At 36.5% G+C, this 22,073-nt stretch overlaps 3 protein-coding genes across 5 annotated transcripts in view; 1 reads left to right on the plus strand and 2 right to left on the minus strand.

Moving 5' to 3' along the window:
- The window catches only part of LOC131433097 (myotubularin-related protein 3), a 71,018-nt gene extending 69,375 nt beyond the window's left edge, over positions 1-1,643 (minus strand). The window contains exon 1 of one of the 3 annotated variants that reach the window (XM_058599898.1): positions 1,511-1,643. The gene's annotated coding sequence lies outside the window, so the exon portion shown is untranslated. Of the gene's footprint in view, positions 1-571; positions 908-1,414 lie in introns of those variants that run through there. The other 2 variants (XM_058599896.1, XM_058599900.1) reach the window with 2 other exon arrangements.
- A 4,813-nt stretch (positions 1,644-6,456) lies between these two features.
- On the plus strand, positions 6,457-7,527 carry LOC131429606 (mitochondrial fission process protein 1). Its single transcript, XM_058593836.1, has 5 exons — positions 6,457-6,531; positions 6,592-6,661; positions 6,758-6,885; positions 6,959-7,068; positions 7,133-7,527. Exons 2-5 carry the CDS (start codon positions 6,610-6,612, stop codon positions 7,299-7,301), a joined length of 459 nt encoding a protein of 152 aa, XP_058449819.1. The 5' UTR covers positions 6,457-6,531; positions 6,592-6,609; the 3' UTR covers positions 7,302-7,527.
- Positions 7,528-7,594: 67 nt separating this feature from the next.
- On the minus strand, positions 7,595-21,312 carry LOC131430749 (pickpocket protein 28). Its single transcript, XM_058595948.1, has 7 exons — positions 21,197-21,312; positions 9,658-9,738; positions 9,482-9,590; positions 8,848-9,425; positions 8,210-8,789; positions 7,898-8,150; positions 7,595-7,832 (listed from the first exon to the last, which is right to left on the minus strand). Exons 2-7 carry the CDS (start codon positions 9,731-9,733, stop codon positions 7,647-7,649), a joined length of 1,782 nt encoding a protein of 593 aa, XP_058451931.1. The 5' UTR covers positions 9,734-9,738; positions 21,197-21,312; the 3' UTR covers positions 7,595-7,646.
- Between the last annotated feature and the right edge of the window lie 761 nt (positions 21,313-22,073).

The raw sequence follows: 22,073 nt of genomic DNA on the forward strand, positions 1-22,073 counted from the left end.
CATAACAACATTTTAGCGTTACAGAATGGTGAATATTTTATAATATATACTGTTTCCTAAGCATCAAATTTCATACGACGATCGGATAACGAAATCCCAGCATATCTGCGTTGTTCTGCTAAACGAAACATGTACTATTTATCTATGTAATTACTGTAGTGATGTACTATTTTGCAGAGTTGAAATAATACACAAAAGTTTTGTGGTAACTCCGTAATTAGACTAAAAGGAAATTAACAGATTCTCTTATTTGTACAAAGGAGCATTAGAATGGCTTCATTTAGTATTTCAAAGTCTACTTCATTCGATTTTGTATGAAAATCAAGCGAGCTTCTGCGTTTTGAATCTAATCAATTGATGTATTCGAAGTTTTAATGAAAAAATCCCTAGTATATTCTAAAGCTTCTCGGACTCGCTACAAAGGGAATGTGATTCCTAGCTCGCGCGAATGCCGATTACACGGATCGGCAAACAAAGAAGACATTCTGCTTTTTCCTACCTACCTATCTACCTCACCGCTCACCTCACATTTATTTATATATTCATTGTTTCATAAAACCGTTCAACTTACTTATTGTACCGCCCCGTTCGGGTAACAACCGTCCATCGAAAACAAACAACAAAAAAAACTCATACTTTGTAGTGGCGCTCTGTGTTCTGCGGCAGAACACACCGAAAGCCGTCCGACCGACCTGGGCGAAGAAGACACAGACACGCGCGCGGATCACCGTAGACAGACGGCGGTCGTGCGATTTTGATTCCAACCAAACCAACCCCGTTCAATTAATCGCACTCGCTGGCCGTTTATTGTGTTGGGTGCAGGCACTGTAAGGTCGAATGTTTTTATTAAGGTCTTCGTTTTCGACTTCTTCTGAGAGTGTGCGATTTGTATAATGGATTGTATTTTTTTTGTATTTGTTTCAACCGAGAAATTTTTATTATGATTTTTACTCGTATCGCAACTTTTGGTCTTCTTTTATTCTTGAATTCTCCAGAGCTTCTGCTTTGACGTTCGCTGCTCAAGCTGGTTGCTCCGTTTCTCGCTGCCCTGATGTTCTTCACGCACTGATAATTTTGCGATGTTTGCTGTGCGAAAAATATGTGCACTATTTTTCCATTTTTCTTTACGCTGCTCTTACATACTTCATTTTTTCGATATGCGAAGCAGAAAATTGTACCTTGACTAGTAGCAAACAAAATGGAGAAATCACTATTCAATTATGAAATAGCTGGAAAATCTTTGGCATTCACATGGTCAGCAGAGTGATCACATCTTATCAAGTGGAAATTTCCTTCAATGATTAAAACGTCAAATTCGAGGAAAAAAAACTTCTTCAGCCATCACATCCAAGTAGCCATCATCGAATTTACACTTTTCATATGAAGGAAGAAAAAAAGAATGCAATTTTCTCACTTGATATTCCACGAATTCAGCACACGCAATATGACCAACTGACACTAAATACAGAATAATTCCAGTTGACGAAACACTTTTCTATATGTAACACACCAGATAACAGTATTTCCGACGAAATATCGCAGAATTTTCAATTGCAAAACTGCCCAACAGGCGAAAAGATTCACGAACGGAGCGTAATCATTCAACAGAAAACAGACCAATCGCACACAAAGTACTAGTAGCTGCTGGTCGTCGCACCAGTGATCGCTGTCGTAAATGCCCAATACATGTAGATTGGTACGTATATGACAAGTAAGCAGTGCGTCATTTACATGACAGACGACGGTGGCTCTTGAATGAATTGCACAAAACTGTTGGTAGTGTTTGTGAATACGTACTGTTCCTCATCCACCCACACCAACGTTTCGTGAGGCGTAAAATGAAAACAACTCATGGTTGCCAACAAAATAATGACATTTGATAGGCCAATATGCACATACCGTAGACGATGAGGTGGGAACTAGGCGAAACGAAACATTTTTAAGCGGACTTCACACGAGTTAAAAGAAAATGTCGTTGAATGATGGTAGAGTTTATACGCTGTGAAATGGAGCATGTTCAGCATAACAAAACAGTTAGTAGATTTTCAAATATGATAGTTTTTAACCAATTTCTCCCTTCAACATGAACGATGATCACGGTTTGATTTGAATAAAAAAATTTGGTGTTTTCAAACGAAAAAAAAACTTGTTCCGGCTGATTTTATAATTGAACTGAACTAATAAATAATTATATTACATTCCAACAAAAGATGAGTTTATGGTATCGGCAAAGTCCATGTTGATTCAATCCTACTGTACCTTTATATCAAAAAACAATTTGATTCAATTTGTTTTTGATATTATTTGTGTTTTGGCACAACTAATATTACTGTTTAAATGAAACGCTTTAGTTTAATTTCTTATAAAACAGAGCACTTTCCCCCGCGGATAGAGCAGAGCATGTTTTCTCCTTCAGATAAAGTTTGAACGCGTTAAGCATAATTGATTAGATCGGCTCGTGGCGGAAGGGCAAAATGTTTTAGAAGTTTATAATATCAATCAAAAACTTGGTATTTAAGAATTTCAAAACGACTATAAATCGAAATAAAAGTAACATACAAAATCTGGCAAATCCGTTTGAAAGAATGCTCGGATGTAATGCTTTTCAGGGTACCTTTTTCCTCACTTTTCGGTGGTGAAGGATGTCGAGGGACCTTTTTTTTTGCTTACTAAACCGGTTTTCCCCTATGACGAGGGTGACAGATCATACACACAAAGATTTGATTCCGTTGTTCGGTAATTTTTTTAACGAAAACTTTCGGAAATCAACAGAAATAACCGATAGTTCGGTACATGAATGTTATTTACAAAAATTATGCAAATTTTTACCGGACAATCAGTTTTACGCAAGTTTTCATTACAGATTTCTTTAAATAGATGTACAACTCATACGGTAAATCTGAACAGTCGTCGAGTACGGTAAATGTCACACAGTCCGTATGGTAAATTTATCGTCCAGTAATTGTACTGCTGTAAATACTGATTGTCGTGAAAACTAACTATCAAACAGTAATTCAAATTTTCAGTAAGTGAAGGATTCGTCGAATGGATTGAGGTATAGGGTACAGTATCGTTCGAGGGTAATTTCTGGTAGGCTCGTCGGATTGTGCAGTGTTATGGAGGACGCTCATAATTCCGGTCAACCGATACATGAGATCGCATAGTCTAATAAAACCGTAGCCACGACTGGCTCGAATTTTTTTCACTCGTTCCTGTAAAAAATATCCAATCCGAAAAACCAAGCCGTAAGTTGAAAATTTGTGTTTGATTTTTGAAATCCGGAAATCCATTCAAATTCAGAATTTCTACTAAAAGAAAACAAACAAAAAAATTGTTGAACCATTCCATTTGGTTTTCAGTTTACGGTAGTTGTTTGACAATACAGAAAACTTTTTATTACCGAACGTTCAGCTGTAGAAAATTCGGTAAAAAAAAGTGTGTATTTCACACGGGGTCAATATTACATAAGTACGCCACTGGGAACGCACAAGTAAAATATTTGTTATTTTAATCAAAAAATTGATTGAAAAATACTAATCCACTGAGAAAAACTAATTATTTTGTATTGTATTTTCAATATTTGTTATATAAAACCAAATTTTCGTTTGCCATTATTTCAATAAAAATATTGTATCAAATCAAAATTTGGTTATTTTCACAATGTATATTCTCTGCGTGTCATAAAGTAGAATACGCATACCGTATAGCGGATTTTCTCAATGAAGAAAATCCGCTTCAGTTTGAATGCGTGTAATAATTGTAGAAGATCTCAAAAAACACTCATTTTTCTGAGCTGATTTTGATAACATTCGGAAAATCCTCCGAATTTTTCAGCCATATTTGCCCTGCAGATAGATAAAAGTTTTTCAATGGTCTGTATGATTTTGGTTCTGGCAAATTTTTCAAAATTTCCATCGATGATTTCCTAAAACCACCCGCGCGCATGGTACTTGAACGATGGCTTTAAGAACTTTAGAACTTCATTGAAAAGAGGTATTTCCTTTCATTTTGAAAAGTAAACTTTTTCAAAAAAGAGCGCATCATTATCAAAATGAATAGATACTCTTATTATGATAAGAGCTATTTGCTTTTCGTGCAATTATAATGATTTGCATTAAAAGCTTACTTTTCATGTGTGCAATGCACAACAATGATTAAAAAAAATATATATATATACTGGATTTTTTCTAATTTTATTTTATTGATGAGATTGACTGCCTCACTTTTTTCCGCGAAGTTAATGTCTAATCTCGTGCTCTTCGCAACACTGCTTTTCTTATGGTACAAGTATATTTTAATATATCACACAGTGGCATACTTGTTTTTTCATATTATCAGAACTTATCATTAAGGTCATACCGACGACACGACCTACCACTCGTCTATCTAAACTGTATCGAAAATTTAACTACCCCTCAGTAACTGGTAATGTCAAAACGAAGTTGCTTGAAAATCTATTGAAACTGGCAACAAAAGTAGAAAACTGTTGATTTTAGATAACAGTTACCATAACCATGGCTACGTATGTTTTTTAATTGAACGGACTATATAAATAATCTCAAAACAAAAACAAATTGTTTCTGTGAACCAGAAGAAATGCGGATTTCAGTGAACCAAAAAAAAAGGACCAGCTTAACATTGACTTTCACCCAAAACACCCCGAAAAGGCAGACATGTAGCAGCTATTTGACTAGATGTACGTAGCGCATGGTGAACGGGCGGTAGAAAATATTACATTATTTACGACTAAATAGTCCAAATGATTGGACCTCCTATGTACGATGATACGGAACGTGATTTCGTGAATCACGCCGATCGATGCGTCAATCTCTTTTGAAGCTACTATCAAGCGTGTACCGGTCATAGTGGCCGTATTGTGGAGGATAGCGATTGTACACGTTCTACCTTGAATAACCGTCGTAACGGGACCTTCCTGAAATTCGAACGCCATTCTACCGAACGAAAATGGGAACACCTATGTTTAAATCATGGCGCGGGTTGGCCTAGATACATTCTAGAATTCGATCCAGACCGTAGGAAACAAATTTATTTTTTATTTTTGTATCCGTATTCTACATAATTCCCGTTAGAACATTAAAAAACGCTCGATCGATAAATTGTTTATATTTCTCGATCATGAATTTGATTTTTCACGAAACCATTGCAGCTAGAACATGTTGACTGGTTAGCATTTCCATTGCGTACAATGGAAAGGTGACCTTCTTTGGATTTCACAGTAGAAGTTACTTAAATATTGAACAAAATCTGTAAAAATGTGTACCATTCGCGTATCTTTTGCGTTTTTTTTTTCAAATTGTTTGTTTATTTACATTGGAGCTCCTTCGTAACTAGTTCGTAGCAACCTAAACAGTGTTGCTCAAGAAGATAATTTTTATCATTATCAAGGGGTCGCTATATTTGCGGTAACTGGCGGTGAATCGTTAACAGACAATTTCATTGCCAATTTTTGTTCGGAGTGCCTGGTCGTGTCGTCGGTCATACTGTGTTTGTTATATCAAAATAAATAAATAGAAAACAAATGTATACACTTCTTTTTCATTTCACTCTATGTTTTACCAAAGATATCATATTAACAATATATCCAGCTCTCACATTTCCCGAACAAATCATTGGCAACAACATTTTTTGCGATCATGGCACTCTTAAGCGAGTCCGCATCGATTCTCGTACACAGAAGTAGGGGAGAGAGATGTCAAATTCGTGCGCGCCAAAATAGCAGCACTGCGCACCCATACAATTGACATGATATGTTGAATGTGACACCGTGCGAACTGAAGATTGATTTCGCTCCAAGCTGACAGGGTCTGGTTTTACCTAGATGTTTACTCATTACACATTGCAGATTGATCAGAAAATTTCTTTGTTTTACCAGAAAACCGAAAATAGCGCTTAAAAAACACAAGGCCTTTACAAACGTTTCCGGGATTGAAAGTCAAAATAAAACAATGGACACTAGAACACTTACGCTTTGTTAGCGTGAAAATTATTCTTGATATTAGCTTTACGTTTCGCCGTGGACTATTCTTGATAGTTCCCACATGACAATTTGTTTTCATGTCAAGAAAAATACTAAATAACAAAGACTTCTTTTTATGGAACGTGACCTTCAGCATTCTTCGCTGCCAATTCAGAGCATACAGAAGCATTGCATGGCTGGTGATTCGATCCCTCTATCAATCTTTAAACAAATCAACAAAAATGCAAACTTTTGCTTTCAGATACACAAATTTTCGCTCCTTTCAAATACAATATCTGCTTCTTTTAGAAGCACATTTTTAATTGTTTGAGTATATGTCTACATTTTTTCACATCAATTGCGAATCACGTTGAGTATGTTACGGTTCTTTTGCTGCTGTGTATTTAATTTCGTTGCATTCCGGTTATAATATATCCACTATATAATCATTTTTCAGGCGTCGTGTATTTATGGTATGGTTTTCTGGCTACACTGGTTGAAAAATTTGCGTGATAACAAAACAACATTAATCCAATTCAATTTGTCACAAGAAAGTAAATAAATACAGTTTAGGTGTTAATAATAGTGTGCATGATTTTTTTTTCAATCTGCAGGATCAGGTTATAGTTTGAATGTCTCTCTCGGAAAAGGATCTGTATCGAGATACACCGGTTCGTTATCTCGGTAAGTTGTGTGAATCTCGTGACGCGCCAAGATTCTAATTATTGTTACATCACAATTTGTCTCCTGGTTTAAAATTTATGTAACTGATTGTTTCAGGATATGCAAATGAGGTAGGCGAAGCGTTCCGGCCGCTTATCAAGAAGATATTTGTTCATGCTAGTTACGGTGTATCGATTAGCTACGTACTAGCAGATACGGCAGATAAATCCATAAAACAATATGAGGTGGGTGCTTTCGGATCATATTTTCACTCCACAAGTAATGAGGCAGTTATATTTTTTGAAATATTTTTTTTAGAAACCAGTAGCACTTGGTGGTGGACCTCGTGGAGCAGCGATTGCTACCGGTGATACGTTGATTTGGCAAATGTTTGCTTCAGTCATTATTCCTGGCTATACCATAAATCGGTAGGAAGAAGCGCTAAAACGTACATAATTTAAATTATTTCAAGAACAGTTGATTTTCTTTCAGAATATGTTGGGTGTCGAAAAAGGCTCTCGAGAAGGGTAAGGTGAAAGGTCCCCTGCGGAAGTGGGTACCGACCGCGATAGGTCTGTTGGCAATTCCATTTATCATTCATCCCATCGATCGTGGAGTGGATTTTGTGATGGACGAAACGTATCGGAAGTTTGTCAAATAGTGCTATTTTCAATCATTCAGAATTTTGTTTTCCGATTAATAATTTGCATTGTATAATATTCATGGACGCGTATGGAACTTTAAAATGTTGTAGCATGTAGAAGCGAAATTAGTTGCCAATTGATAATAGCACAATACATGCTGTGATATAAACAAATACTACTAAGGATACGTTCAATTTTGGTGCTCAGTATGAACAAATGCAATAAATTGTTACTGCTATGTTATTTTATTGAAATGTTTTCATTCCGAAATGAATCTTAGTTCCAAAAAAACATTGATTGTTAAGTGTTACTATGTTATTATTTGCGAATCAATCATCCTGTGTTTGTTTGAGCACCCGACTTTATTCATAAAATGGAAAGGTTGAATTTCTGTTACTGTTGAACAAACGAGTTCGAAAAATATTCAAAAGCCAAATAGATGGTTGTTGTATTAATGCACAGAAGAATCTCTTGATTTTACTTGACAGATACTGCACATGACCGATGTCGTTTGAGAAATGCACGTGGCGCTGCGATTTCTGGGTAAACTGAAATAAAGGTTTCATTGCATTTTCGATTCAAATATCATCAATTGGAATTGTTATTTACTTACAGCAGAACCGTGGAACTGGTTGAGCTTTCGTGCTCGAGCAAGCTGTTTTTCGGCTTCTCTTCGATTAGCAAACAGTGGCCTTAGTGTGATGAAATATATCACTTCTGCGAGGGAAATCAGCGAGAAGCCCATGAACAAACCAAGCAATCCGCCTACGTTGGACAGAAAATCTGTGAAGCCTACCAATTCACCCTTAATTAGGCTTCTGAAATAAGTTTCAGAAAAGAAAATGTAGACCAGCGCAATATTTTTCCTGTATAATTAGAATTAAACTGTAATTTTTATCAAACCAGTATTTGCTCATAAACCTACCGAGCATACGAATTGTTGTGCGATAGCAACTTTTCGCGTACTTTGAAGTTGCCAATACATAGCTCGGCAGTCGAAATAACGGTAGTATAACTTATTTCAAAACATCCTGGCAAACAGTTGCAAAGGCGACTGGTATTCGATCTGAACGCAAGAAACGATTTGATTTCCTCATAGCAAGGCGCGTCTGCCTTATTGCAGATCTTGGTATCTTCTTGGAGTTTCGGCATGTAGTAAAGCACGCAGCCACAGTTTTCCTGAACCAATCGGGCTTCACATTCCATTTCGCAGTTGTTCCTCGAATACGTCCGGTAGTAGGAAAGGTTAGCTTCGTTAGCAAAGACGCACTGCCGTTGAGATTGGGCTACCTTGCGGATGAGATAGGACGCATCGCTCAGTTTGGGGTAAACGATGACTCGGTTTTCGGTGCCCACATTGATGTATTGGGAGTATTCGGCCATTTTGGGTGTTTCCGTAGGATTATGCAACAGCATTTTGAATCCTTGAGAACTGGTTGATGAACAGAAGTAATCATTTACGTTGGCATCCAACACAACGGTCAGACCCATGTGAGCTCCGGTTCCTGGAATGCGAATAAAATTGAAATAAAATAGAATTGGATTGGATATCGTCCCACCCACCTGCGATTGCTCTGGGAAACGTTTGGTTAGTTTTGACTCCAACGAAACCTCCTTCCGGAGTCCATTCGATCGGTTGGAACGGATTGGTTGGATCATTATCTTGGTATTTTGTGATATCATCATGTTGTAACATGAATGAAGGATCCAAGTTGTTGAAGGTACAGCACAGACCCTCATCGGTCAGCACCGGCTGAAACATGTGGCTACACCGTTGGATGGTTTTTGCATAACGACATGCTAGTATCATCTGATGGCACGGCTGTGTGGCACTCAGAAGCAAATTTTCTACCACGGACCACTTCCCCTCGTAGTTGGTGTGGTTGTCATCGCTATCCAAAGAGCAAATGCTATCCAGGACCATGTATTCGACGCTATCCGTATTGATCATTTCGGCAGCGGTTCGACGCACTTGGTTCATATTACAGATCGTGACCGCCGGGAAAGGAATATCTCGGATATGGGTCGCTACAGGATTTATACCCATGATAATCGGTGTCGATTGCCATTTATGGTAGACATTAGAAATGAAATAGATTGATAGAATCGAGACTGAAATGAAGGATATTGTGAAGAAAACCCTGCGGTGGTAGAAATAATTAGGTTTCGTAGAGTCGTGACATATTGGATGAAATACCGTTCAAAAGAAGATAAACCGATGGTTCCAATGTATTTAAATCCATGAATTGTAGTGTTCAAACAGTATTCTCGGAAGTTTTCCGCCAGCGTAACTCTGGGTGGTTTATCTATTATAAGGGAAAACATTGAATTTATAGTAAATTTTATTACAGTGCCTCACTGTTACATATGTACCTCCTTCATGATTCGACTGTATGACCGATGGTTTATTCGGTGGTTTTCTAAATCGTCCCTCACTTGGCATCCACATGTTTTCTGTACAAAAGGATTTCAATGTTACTGGTAAACAGTAAATTCTTATTCCTGGCAGGAATGGTAGTGGTGGCCAGAAGACTTCGGACTGAAACTCGCATCGAATTCTTAGAGATGTTATGACCAACTTTTCCATACTCAGATTCAAATTAAAGGATTTGTGGAATTAGGAGTGGTTGAGTTTTATCCGGATCCAACTTCCAGTTCTCAAGTTACTAGCAAATTCGAATTCCAAAAATTGAAAATTTTCAGTGGAAACCTTTCAATTACCTGCCGTACAGTCTGACCATGCACCCGGTTACTGCTTACTTTTCTTACATTTAAAAATGCCTCAGTAGACAACGTATTGAAAATGGTAAGAGCTCAATGACCTGAAAACGCTGTTGAAAACTGTTTCAATTTGCGGGCGGCTTCTATGAAGAGGGGTTAAAGAAACTGTGGCAAATTCGCTGAACAATAGGCATATTTCCTGTCTATTGTATCAAATTAGAAATATCTCGAATTGGGAGCTCAGAGAGATAGCTCGATGGCACTTATTGCAAGTATGCATGCTCGAGGCATTTCCCGTGGATTAGGTAATGCTGATAATATAGTGGAATAAAAAGGAATTTATTTTCTTTTAAATCGATGCTATTTTCGCTGGAAGCAACGAAGGCTAGGTTTAATAACTTTTCGACATAAAAGTTTTCTTTTTTGGGCATGTGGTACTTAAATAGAAGCTATTGAGTCTTTACCTTTGTGTACAAATAGGCATAGATTCATATATGCTGTACGTTGGAGATTCATTTGCGTGATGATTAAACAAAGATGTCTCAGCCCATCATAAGTTCGAAGTTCCAGAAAACGTTAGAAAGTAGAAAATGTCAAAGTTTGCCAAAAAATATACATGATTTGACAATCAATTTGCTCATGTGGAAAGCGGACACGTCTACATAAATGAATGTTTCCAAAAGTGTCTACTTTCACTTCTAAAGACACACCATGGTCCTATGCTTTTCTGGCCAGATTCAGTCTTGTGCCATTACTCGAAAGATGTTTTAGAAGGGTTCAAGGCTAATGAAGTTAACTTCGTGACGAAGGACTTCAATCCTCTGAACGTACCGGAATTGCGACGAATTGAAAAACACTGGGCCATCATGAAATAAACGCTTCGAAAACAGAGAGATATGCAGAAAAATGGATTTCTACACAAAAAAAATGTTAGTTCAAAAGTTGCACAAGACCTAATGAGTAGTTTTGAAAGGTGAATTTGGATATGATGCTCAAGTTGAATAAAGCGAACACGGAAAAAGTTAAATAGTATATTTGATTTGATCCCCTAAAGTTTGGAGATGATCGGTTGAATGGGTATTTTCTTGTGATGCAATTTTTGTCCGTACGTCCGTAAAAATCGTACCATTATGGACGATGAAACATTAGGGCGTGTACGAGAAAGAATATCTCCAAAAGTAGTTGCTACCATTTATATTTTATACTAGCTGACCCGTCGAACTTCGTTTCGCCCGAATTTATTTTTTGAATTTATGTTTTCGACCAGTAGAATTGTCGAACGTCGTATGCTGTTTATGTATCTTTCTATTATTTTACTGATTACTTGGCTGCGATGAATTCATAAAAAAAATATAGTGAATATGTTAAAAGCATTTGTTACGAAAAAATTAAGCGAATGTACCGATCGCCAATATCATCTTTTGAGTCAGTGCATCGAACAACGATTGTAGATCTCTCTCAAACTAATGGTTTCGACAAATGGGATAAAAAGTGAAGCAAAAATAACTAAAATAACTACTTTAAATTGATTCCGAACATTTACAACTTTTGATTCTGTTTAGGATATAGCTAGAACACTCATATACGTTCCATCATTAAATCATTTGACAAGCAATAATGTTGATACCCAGTTAAGCACGTGGCTCGGAATGACAAATCACATGAATCAAGTATGCAAGTTCTGCTATAGAATTAATCATACAAGTAACGTTTCATCTCATTGTTGAGCTGAAGCTTAATGATTTTTAAAGTCTAGTTTCCCTTACCATTCCAAGTCTTTCAACTTGTGAAGCTTCAACTGCAGGTTCGACACTAACTTCCGCCGATTATCCCGATTCCTCATCTGTCCACCATCTTCATCGGAACTAACAAGATCTTTTTGCTGTCACTAACCTTCGCTTCCACCCTCCCCGTCTTTTCACCATCTCGATGTCAACTAATTAGATCTCTGTCGTTTTAGTCATTTCATTCCCATATCCCCATTTTACTTCGTTTTCCGCAATATTTACTTCGCTATCTTTTTTTTTCATTTTCTTCTGTAACAACACCATCATCGCCCACGGAAACTTATCAACAGCATGCGGGCCACCCGCCGGGTATTCGTAACCTGGGGGTGTTTCCCGCGGACCCACACGGACCGAAGAATGCGGCCAACATGAATATTCACCAACGCCATATGGAAGACTCTCATGAAATATTCAGATCACCGGCCGATCACCACATGAAGGCTGGATCTGCCAAAGTCAACCACTGCGACCCAAATATGACATTACTTAATGATACAACCCTAGTTTTAAGTTAGTCGTAAATTTTAAATTAGTAAAAGCCCTTGGCATCTTAGAGCTTAAGCAGTGTGCCTTAAACATTATATTCTTGAATAAAAAAAAAAAAAAAACTTGTGAAGCTGTCGCAGTGGCCTTCAAAAGAAAAGAAAACCTCAATTGACTAATTTTTGTTTCAATTCATTTGCAGTCACCGCTCAGTGTCCTTAATTTGTGAATGAGCATTGAGCATTGTGCACTTATTCAAAAGCGCGTGCATGAATTCCATTGCAAGCCGATTTATGTTGTTATCAACATACTTTCGACATCTGCCCGGGAAATGAAATTCAAACCGATGCTGGGACGGTTGCGAGCCGGACCGAGCAGATGAATTGCTTTTTCTTTCGTTTGCACACGACAGATTTTTAAAAAGTGTATCGAGGTGCGATGCAACTTGAGCTGTGCTATTCAACACAGTTTTGAGAAGTGATCCACTGATCATGTAACACATGCAAGCCGTAATTGGGACTTTTGAAATAAATAACCATTTAAATGATATTGAAATGTTTCAACGGTCGACGGACATACTCATTAGAGAGACGAAGAATGAGTCGATATCTGGATTTTTCCTACCAAGTATTATTTATTCGAAGACGTATGGAAAGGTTTGGTTCTAATAGGTATTCAAGTAAGGTTATAGAAGTTCTGAATCTCAAAGTGTTCGTAATTGTAAAGTTTATCCTGACAAAGTCTGATCTTTTGAAAATACTTTCATATTTGGTATCATAAAATTATAATTTAGTAAATCAAAGGCATTTCATTTCACTGTCGTAAAAACAATGGAAACTAAAATGCTAAATTACAGATTAAATAAAATACATCTAGATTTCTCAGTGTAATAGTAATGTAGTTGACCAACCCGTGACACCAAAAGCGTCATCTGATGCAAAATGGGTACCTAAATGCTCCTAAAATGCATGTACAAAGTTAGCTGCGCATTTAACACAACCACAGTAGCATAAATCAAATAAACATAGATTTCCCATTGTACAAAGACACTAACAGCGCTTCAAGTGAGAAACGGGTGTACTTTTTTCCATTAGCTACTGTCATAAATTAAGTAAACCTACACTCTTAGAAAAAATGAAATTTACGCTTGACGTAAACTCAAACATGCCATAATTTCTTCGGTGATGGCACAATATTACATCTACTAACATGTAAAAATAAACTTCGCGTCTATATCGATGTAAGCTTAAGCTACATTAACTGTGAAGTCACTGATATGACTTATCTTTACATGTTTTGAATCGTATATGTAAGTGAATCGTGACGCTCCATTTATGTGCATCTATAAAGATGTAGACTTTTCTTAGTGTGTAGATTCCTCAGTGTAATAGTACTGTAGTTGAGTAACCCGTGACACCAAAAGCGCCGTCTGGTATGAAATGAGTGCGTAAATGCTTCTAAAATGCATGTACAAAGTTGCCTGCGCATTCAACACAACCACAGTAGCTAATGGAAAAAAGTACAACCGTTTCCCACTAGAAGCACTGTTAGTGTCTTTGTACAATGGGAAATCTATGTTTATTTGATTTATGCTACTGTGGTTGTGTTAAATGCGCAGGCAACTTTGTACATGCATTTTAGGAGCATTTACGCATCTATTCTACACCAGACGGCGCTTTTAGTGTCACGGATTGCTCAACTACAGTACTATTACACGGTGGAATCCAGGTTTATTTTATTTATGACAGTAGATAATGGAAAAAAGTACACCCGTTTCTCACTAGAGGTGCTGTCAGTGTCTCCGTACAGTTAGAAATCTAAGTTTACTTGATTTATGATTACAGTTTGTTCGACAAAATAGGATGCAGGTCTGTGATCATATATATTTGTAAATTTTAACTTAACGCATTCTTCCCCAACATACTTTAAAAAAATCTTCACACTCTTAATTCTGCAGATGTGTGTGCCTGCTGTTTGATTCTGACATTTGCTCTTCAGTTGTAAAAATAACACCGAAGCAAGATGATCCTTTCTCATATAACTCATGTTCTTATAAGGAGCAAGGAATCTTCTAATCTCTTTTCATTGAATAAGGACAAAAAAGGTTGTTTGGGCTTGAAATACCATGACCTATTCATTTTCTAAACAGTTTAGAGTTTAGAGTTTAGAGTTTAGAGTTTAAAGAAATTTTTCGTTTTATTGCTTTGTGGCACTAATGATGGTTTGAAATTTTAAACACACTTCACCGTGTTGTTCTGAAACCGGAAAACGGATTCGAACACAAATCAATGGCAGATTGTGAGAAAATAAAACCTTTCATAACCTTTCATTTCACAGCCGTATCTGAGAAAATGGAGAGAGCTCCAGTTTTGGGTTTTTGATCACTATATCCGATACTTTCGGAATTGGGAATTGGTAGCCAACTTTCGACAAAACAAAATCTTATTTTTGCATTATCACTCTACATGACGGGTTGCAACTTCATACACATTTCACCTTGTTTTTTTCGGAACCGTCAGCCGAATGCCAACAAAATTCTGCAGCTACTGAAGGGAAAAGAAAAATTTTTATTTCAGCCTAAATTTATGAAACGGTCCTGCCGTTTCGAAGACATTAGAATGATTTCCGGGCACTTTTCCGGAATCGCTAACGGTGATCCAGTATTTACAAAATCAATGTATTTGCTTATTAACTAACCTAGTATTTAACGCCAAATGTTCGATTTGCAAGAATTCCAATTCAAGAAAATTGCAAAGTAAAATGACGCGTTTTTCCCTTTCTCAATATAGAAAGGTTATGCAATCACTTGAAAAATTGCAAACCGATGTTCAGAGCGACAATGTAAAACAAGGGGAAAAATCTTCCAAATTTGACTTAAAACTATTTGAATTGGTGAGTTCTGTTAGTTGCTGGTCACACGAACTGACTTCGTCGGTACCGGTTCCCTTTTCCCGGTTTCGGAAGTACCGAAAATAGTTGTCAAAAACTTTAAAACAAAACTCACTTGATTTTCTCAGAGATAACAAAACCGATATTTATAAACTTTGGCTCAAATAAAAAGTCTTATGTTTGTACATGTTATTATTGAATTTCATCCGGATCTGACTTCCGTTTCCGGATTTACAAGGTAAAGTGTGTTAAAAACTGCGAAAAATCTTCTAAACAGTGACATAAGAAAGGCGTGACATAAGAAAGGCAACCTGCTTGACCTGTTTTACAAAAAAAAAAACATTATTAAAACAGGTCAAGTAGGTTGCAACATCCGCATTTTTGGTCGTTTTGCCCTGAAGATGAAAGAACAAACCTTCGAAACGTTGGCCGTTAGCGTGAAATAAATATTTTAAAAAGCAACAAATCATCAAAAAAGTCAATTGAATTCAAAAATTGAAGATGAAAGAACAAACCTTCGAAACGTTGGCCGTTAGCGTGAAATAAATATTTTAAAAAGCAACAAATCATCAAAAAAGTCAATTGAATTCAAATTCCATTAAATTGCATCAGACTGTAATTCGATGACTTTGCTTTGAAATATCCGCACACTGCAGTGTCTTGAGTCACCTTACCAGGTTTCGTAAACTTCCGCTTGATAGACGTCCCATAGATTTCTATCCCATCTTATTACTATAACGTAACGCTCTCTATTTCATCTGAGCTCCTATTTCCATCTCATCCCTTCATCCCATAACATTGAAAATGAATCATACCTTTCAACATACCTGAATCACATTGGGAAATGTTTTAAAATGTTTATTTAAGTTTTTGTCAGACTTTCCCATTCAAAAAAAAAGTTTTTTCCTTTAAATAATAAATTTACTTTCCAATTTAAAGTCATGCGTGGTTTTAGGAAATTTTCGATGGAAATTTTGAACAGTTTGCCAAAACCAAAATCATACAGACCTTTGAAAAACTTTTATCTATCTGCAGGGCAGAAATGGCTAAAAAATTCAAAGTATTTTCCGAGTGTTATCAAAAATAGTTCTGAAAAATAAGTGTTTTTGTGATCATTCACAATTATTTGGAAAAATAATACGATGATATGATAAATTTTTTTTCGAATAAACCTTTTTCTGACCGCAAGAATTACATTCAGACACATTTTTGGAAAAGCTTTCCACGCTTTTCATGGAAAATCAACGAATTTCATATAACCGATTTCGTTGTATTCTGACGATTTGGAAGTAATAAATGAAATACGAATTATTTCGCAATTATGCTAATTCAGTTTATATACCGAATAATGTTAATTTTGTAAAATTTTCTAAGTTTGAAATAAGATCAAAATTGGCGGGAAGATGAAGTTGCTACCTCCCACGCGAGCCCGTCGTACGTAAATTACTTTTGACTAAACAAACAATACCCGGCCCGACCGGCCGGGAAGTGGCAAAGTAACACAAAACGAGACTGACAGTGCGACGAGGGAAACAAATATTAATTGATCACGAGGCGCGGTTTTAATGAAACAGGTTTGCTCGCGTGCTTGTGGAACGGATTTCAGTAGGATATTATCAATTTATCACATTTATTCACATATTCTCAGTTTTGGTACTTCTCCAATTCAGGCGCATTTAGAATGCAAAGAATTGCAGTAACAATTGAATGAAATATTTGAAAAGTGACTCATGCATGCAGCTGCGAATAAACAAAGGAACAAATAAACCGAGACAGATGTGGCTGGTAACTGCATTCGTATTTTCAGCATCTTTTTTTACGTGAATTTAGAGAGATCGCTTACAACTTGAGATAAACGAGTGATCATGGGTAGAAATATCAAACCAGAAACATTGAGTTTTAAGCAGTGATGTTCATTCACTAGTTGAGTCAAATGCTTCTATTGTGTGTGTGTTTTTTCAGGAGAATATTTTATTAGTGGGAAAAGTTTAAAAATAAACCTGCTTAGCGACCGAAATGCGCCACGATCGCCAAAAAGGTTGTGGTGTCTTATTATAGTCCATTCCTATTTAGACAGACCCGTCGAATATCAGCCGAAAGGATCATTTCGCCGAATCCTTCAATTGTTTTAATATCATAATTGGATGTGTTTAAAAAAAGACAAATGAAAGATGATAGTGTTTAGTTCAGTTTTGTTGACTTACAATCACATTCCTTAAATAATCCAGATAAACATGAATATTTGTTTTTCAGATTTTAGACTTTATTAGTGACTAAGCATCAAAGCAAATTTTTGTGGTTTTTCCGATAACTGAACAAATGCCACAAACCATCTTGGATTCGATTATGTAACTGTGCCACATCAATTATCCAGGACCTAAAACCAAATAGATATTTTGCATGAATAGCCAGAATTTGCAGTTGTCTAATTAACAATGTGATGAATTCGAAATAACCCTTTCGGCGAAATGTCCCTTTCTGCGAAATAACCCTTTCGGAGAGTTGACCTTTTCGGTAAAATGGCTTTCGGTGAAACGACTGTCGGTATAATGGTATTAGGCAAAACGACTTTCGGCGAAATGACCGGTTCGCAGTTACGTGTATGGCATAGTGACGAATGGAATAAAAACTATTTTCGTTCTCCTATAAAATAGTTCAATAAGCGGACTAGCGTTTCTCAAGCACAGACGTCACATTCGAAGATGAGAGCAACAAATCAATCGAGCTGTTCTAGGGAACCATAATCTATCGAAACAAATGAAAAATTTTTTTTTTCAGTTCCAAATACTCCTGTAATCATTTTCTTTCTTTGAGTTCCTAGCTTCTAATATTTCATTAGGCTTTCAAAATGATGATCTGTTTGCCGAAGTCATTGAAATCTCCGAAATGTTTCAAAATCTCAAATTTTTGTCTTTCTCATATAGAAAGGCTATGCAATCATAGTGAAACCAGACTTTTGAACGAAGGGCCCTTCGTGTCTAACAAAACATTTTTTTGGAAACGTGTAAGAACAGTGCTTGCAGGAAAACCGAGCATTTTTTTCAAGTTTTCTTGCTGAAAGATCCGGATTTTCATTGCAACCGTACACAATTGCTTTTCGCATTTGCTCTTCTTTCGACGTCATCTTCGGTCTTTGATTCGACGATAAGTCTTGAAAATTGACGACAGAGCAATATTGATAACACTCGGAAAATCCTTCGAATTTTTCGGTATTTTTTTCCTACAGATAGGCTTTGAGAAACATTTGCGTCTCAAGTTTTACAGTTCGACATGTTTCTGAATATTTACTAATTGAGTCGTCTCAAAACATAATTACCCCACTATTCAATGTCGGATGAGTTCATAATTAGTCATGTTGACTTTTCATTTGCCTAATCAACGATTGAAAACTTCTAAAATTACCCGCAAAGCAATAAAAATATTCGAAAATATGAGATGAAAATTTGAACTTAATGAACTTGATTGCGCTTTGTTTTCATCTCATTTCTTATCGCAAGGTTGCCAAGTTTTCTCATAATGTTATGAAAAAAAATGTTTCACTTCTGTAAATGAACAAGTATTTTTTTTGTGATCCGTGACATTAGTTTAATTATAGTATTGAAATTTATATTCAAATAAAACTTTTTCGGCTTCAAATATTACTAGAAAGTGCGTGTTAAATTCTAATGAAAAACCATTATGGCAAATCTAGTAGCATTGGTTTCATTCTGATATATCCCACTTAGAAAACAAACGTTCAACGGTGGTCCTTCATTTGTCCAATACGTTGGATCATTCGTCCAATGAAAGTCCAATCAATCGTTCAACGGGAGAACAACACGGGACCTTCGTTTGCCGATTTTGAAACAAACTGTTGAACCGAATGCCATTTTTTTCGTTCAACAAACCCGGCAGACAGAGGTCCATTGTTGAGCCATTTTTAACATGAGGAGTTGGAGCCTCGTTGGACTAGTTTTACTGCAGAATTTCTGAAGTTTTTTCCACTTATTTGTTTAAACTAACAATACATACCTGCACAATACTTCTACTTCACGTAGAATAACAACAAATTTTCTTTCTATGTAAAGCTAGCACTTAATTTTCACACTATTTTTGCAAGAGAAAAAACAACAACAAAACGTTTCAGCAAATTGAGCAAATTGAACGAATATTTCGTGCAATATGTCGTTCAACAAGCGCTCAAAAACCAACAAAATTGAACGGCCTGCTGAGAAGGAACATAACGCTTTTAAGTGTGAGTGTGTGTGTTCCATCGACTGTGCATCTGATATTTTCATATTTTTAAAAGGGCCTATCCAGATCACAGTAAAATTTTAAATATAAAACAAAAGAACACGAAAATGACCCAATCATTTTCAAAAGTCAAATTGATTCCGAACTGGTTATAAAAATATTGTGTGTGGTCCCACAGTCGGTATTCGGTCCTTTTAAGAAGAATTCTGACAATTTAAACCTGCAATATTTTGTTTCGATTGCTATTGCAATGACTATAGGACCAACGAGAGGATGAATAAAAATCCAATGAGATACAATTAGGAACAGTGTAATTAACATATCAGAAATGTTTTTTTTAAATATTAGTTTTATTGCCAAGAAATGTGAATCAGTTCCCAATCCGGACCAAAACGAATTTAGCAAAAATATGAAAAAAAAATTATAGTGATTTTAGTGACTAAATTAGGTTTTTGATGTAACGTCCTTACAAATGAGATGAAAGAGGGAGCCGTTATCCTATATCTGCTTATTTAGCCCCATATTTAACTATTTGAGTTGTTCGCCGGGGAACCCATATTATTGTTAAGGTAACTCTTTTGTACTTTCGGTTAGTAAATGACTAGAACTTTACGAGATCTTAATCAACCTTAAAGAAAGGTAATATACACACTAAAATTTTATTGTCGAATCTCGCTGAAAAAATTGACATGATTTGCACAGTCAAATTACTGAAAATCTCGATAATTCTAAATACGATATCTCTCAATTATTGCCGAGTTTGTCAGTAACAATTTCGCTATTTGCTAGGTAAAAAACGATCGGGATAGAATCAATAATTGCCGAAACACCAGTAATTGAGCGTAAAAATGATCTGGTTTTATGATTGTTTGATAAAATTATCCCAAAAGCGAAAATTGCTCAGTTCGATTCAAAATAAAAATAGCAAATCCCGAAAAAACACCACGGATAAAAACATTTGTTTCTAGCATTTCTCATCGTTTTCACTGGAAATAAACAAATATTTTATAGTATATATGAAAAGTAGATTGTTTTTGATTTCACTCGCAATATCTAAGTTTGTTTTCCATCGCCAAATTCATATATATTTTTTAGCACCACGAGAAATGGCGACGTGATTCTATGCGGGACTGCTTTATAATAAATCATTCATTTTAGCCGGACTAAATTTTAACGAAGTAAATGGCGAGTTGTGATAGTTTTAATAAATATGCTATTTCTTCATTCAATATGTTTTTTCAGTTTTCAGCAAAACCTCGGATAACTAAAATAAGTACAGTAACGCCACGCACTCAACAAACTACCCCAGCTTCCGTTAGTTTTACTACATTTGGGATCAAATTTTAATTATATGCATATCGAACTGGACGGGATTTTGAAGTACGTGTTTCAATAATTAAAATACCGCTGCATTTTTCCAGCTCACTTTTTCCACCTCGGATGGGGCTACATCGAAGCTACTGGACTCTTGTTTGAAATCACTTTCAATTTAATCGTTCCCATCGTACATGTTATGTCGTGTTAATTTAACATGTTTTTCCGAGCCCTTTTTTCCCCGGACACCGCAAAAAATGTCAACGTAAAAATTCGTTCGCTTTTTTTTTAAATTCTCATTAAGTTCAACTTTACATGAACACCAACGAACGCGCTTGCATTTGTAATGGATCGCAAAAATGTCTCTTTTTCATCAAATCCACAACATGAAAACATAATCCGTAACAGTAAACCAATAAAATCTGACCCCGGCACGGCAACGAGACCAGTTTCAGTGCAGTGCAGCGCAGTTATGATCTACTCACATCCTTCCGTTTGGAGGTGTCGGCGACGTTTTTATACTTTTGACCGTGCGGATTTTCCCAGGTTTTCCGCTTTTTATGTTGGTACTTTGCAGAGCCACTTCCTTCCTGTGAGGACGCTGATTCCGTCCGTAACTGCCACAGTCCGGATAAATGCTGTAGCTTTTATTTTAAAGTCGGCGAAGCGGGGTTCACCATGTCTTCTCGCAAAGTCAGCTATTTCATTATTATTATTATTATTATTATTATTATTATCATCATCACTGTTGCAAATGCTAGTTCTGCGTGTGTATTCAGAGTGGGTGTAGCGACTGGCGGAAGAATGAGCCAACGAGAGACAGTGCTATCTTTTCCACAGTTGAACAACGTTGCATGTAAAATGAGAAACGAGTAGTTTCCGGGCATGGCCCGGTTGGACCTAGGTTCGGGGACGGATGCACATCATGTGAAGTTTATACTTTCCGGTCGCTTACTCCTCGGACGCCCAGTCGGTCCCGAACGGGAACGTGTCCATGTGGTAATTCTCGTTTATTTTTGCATTTTGTTGAATTTAATTTACTGGACTACGTATGATGCACGGTTATGGCGATAGAATGAAGGATGGGCTACTCCTGCAATGTCCTTGCAGTGGGCTGCATTCATAAAGTGAAATATGTATGTTTACACAAACAGACAGCGCTGTTTATCTCCTGATGAGTCCGTTTCCCAAGTGGACATTACGGCGAGTACGGAACTGATTAGGTGCCTGAAAGTTGGGTGTATTGGTTAGAGTTGGAGATGAAATTAGCACGGTATGTTTGCAGTGTAATTACATATTTAACGGATGGGTGATTTTTTAACAGAGCATATTTGACTAATAATTAAAGGATGTCGTTATTTA

This window comes from Malaya genurostris, chromosome 2, assembly GCF_030247185.1.
Source record: "Malaya genurostris strain Urasoe2022 chromosome 2, Malgen_1.1, whole genome shotgun sequence".
NCBI lineage: Eukaryota > Metazoa > Arthropoda > Insecta > Diptera > Culicidae > Malaya > Malaya genurostris.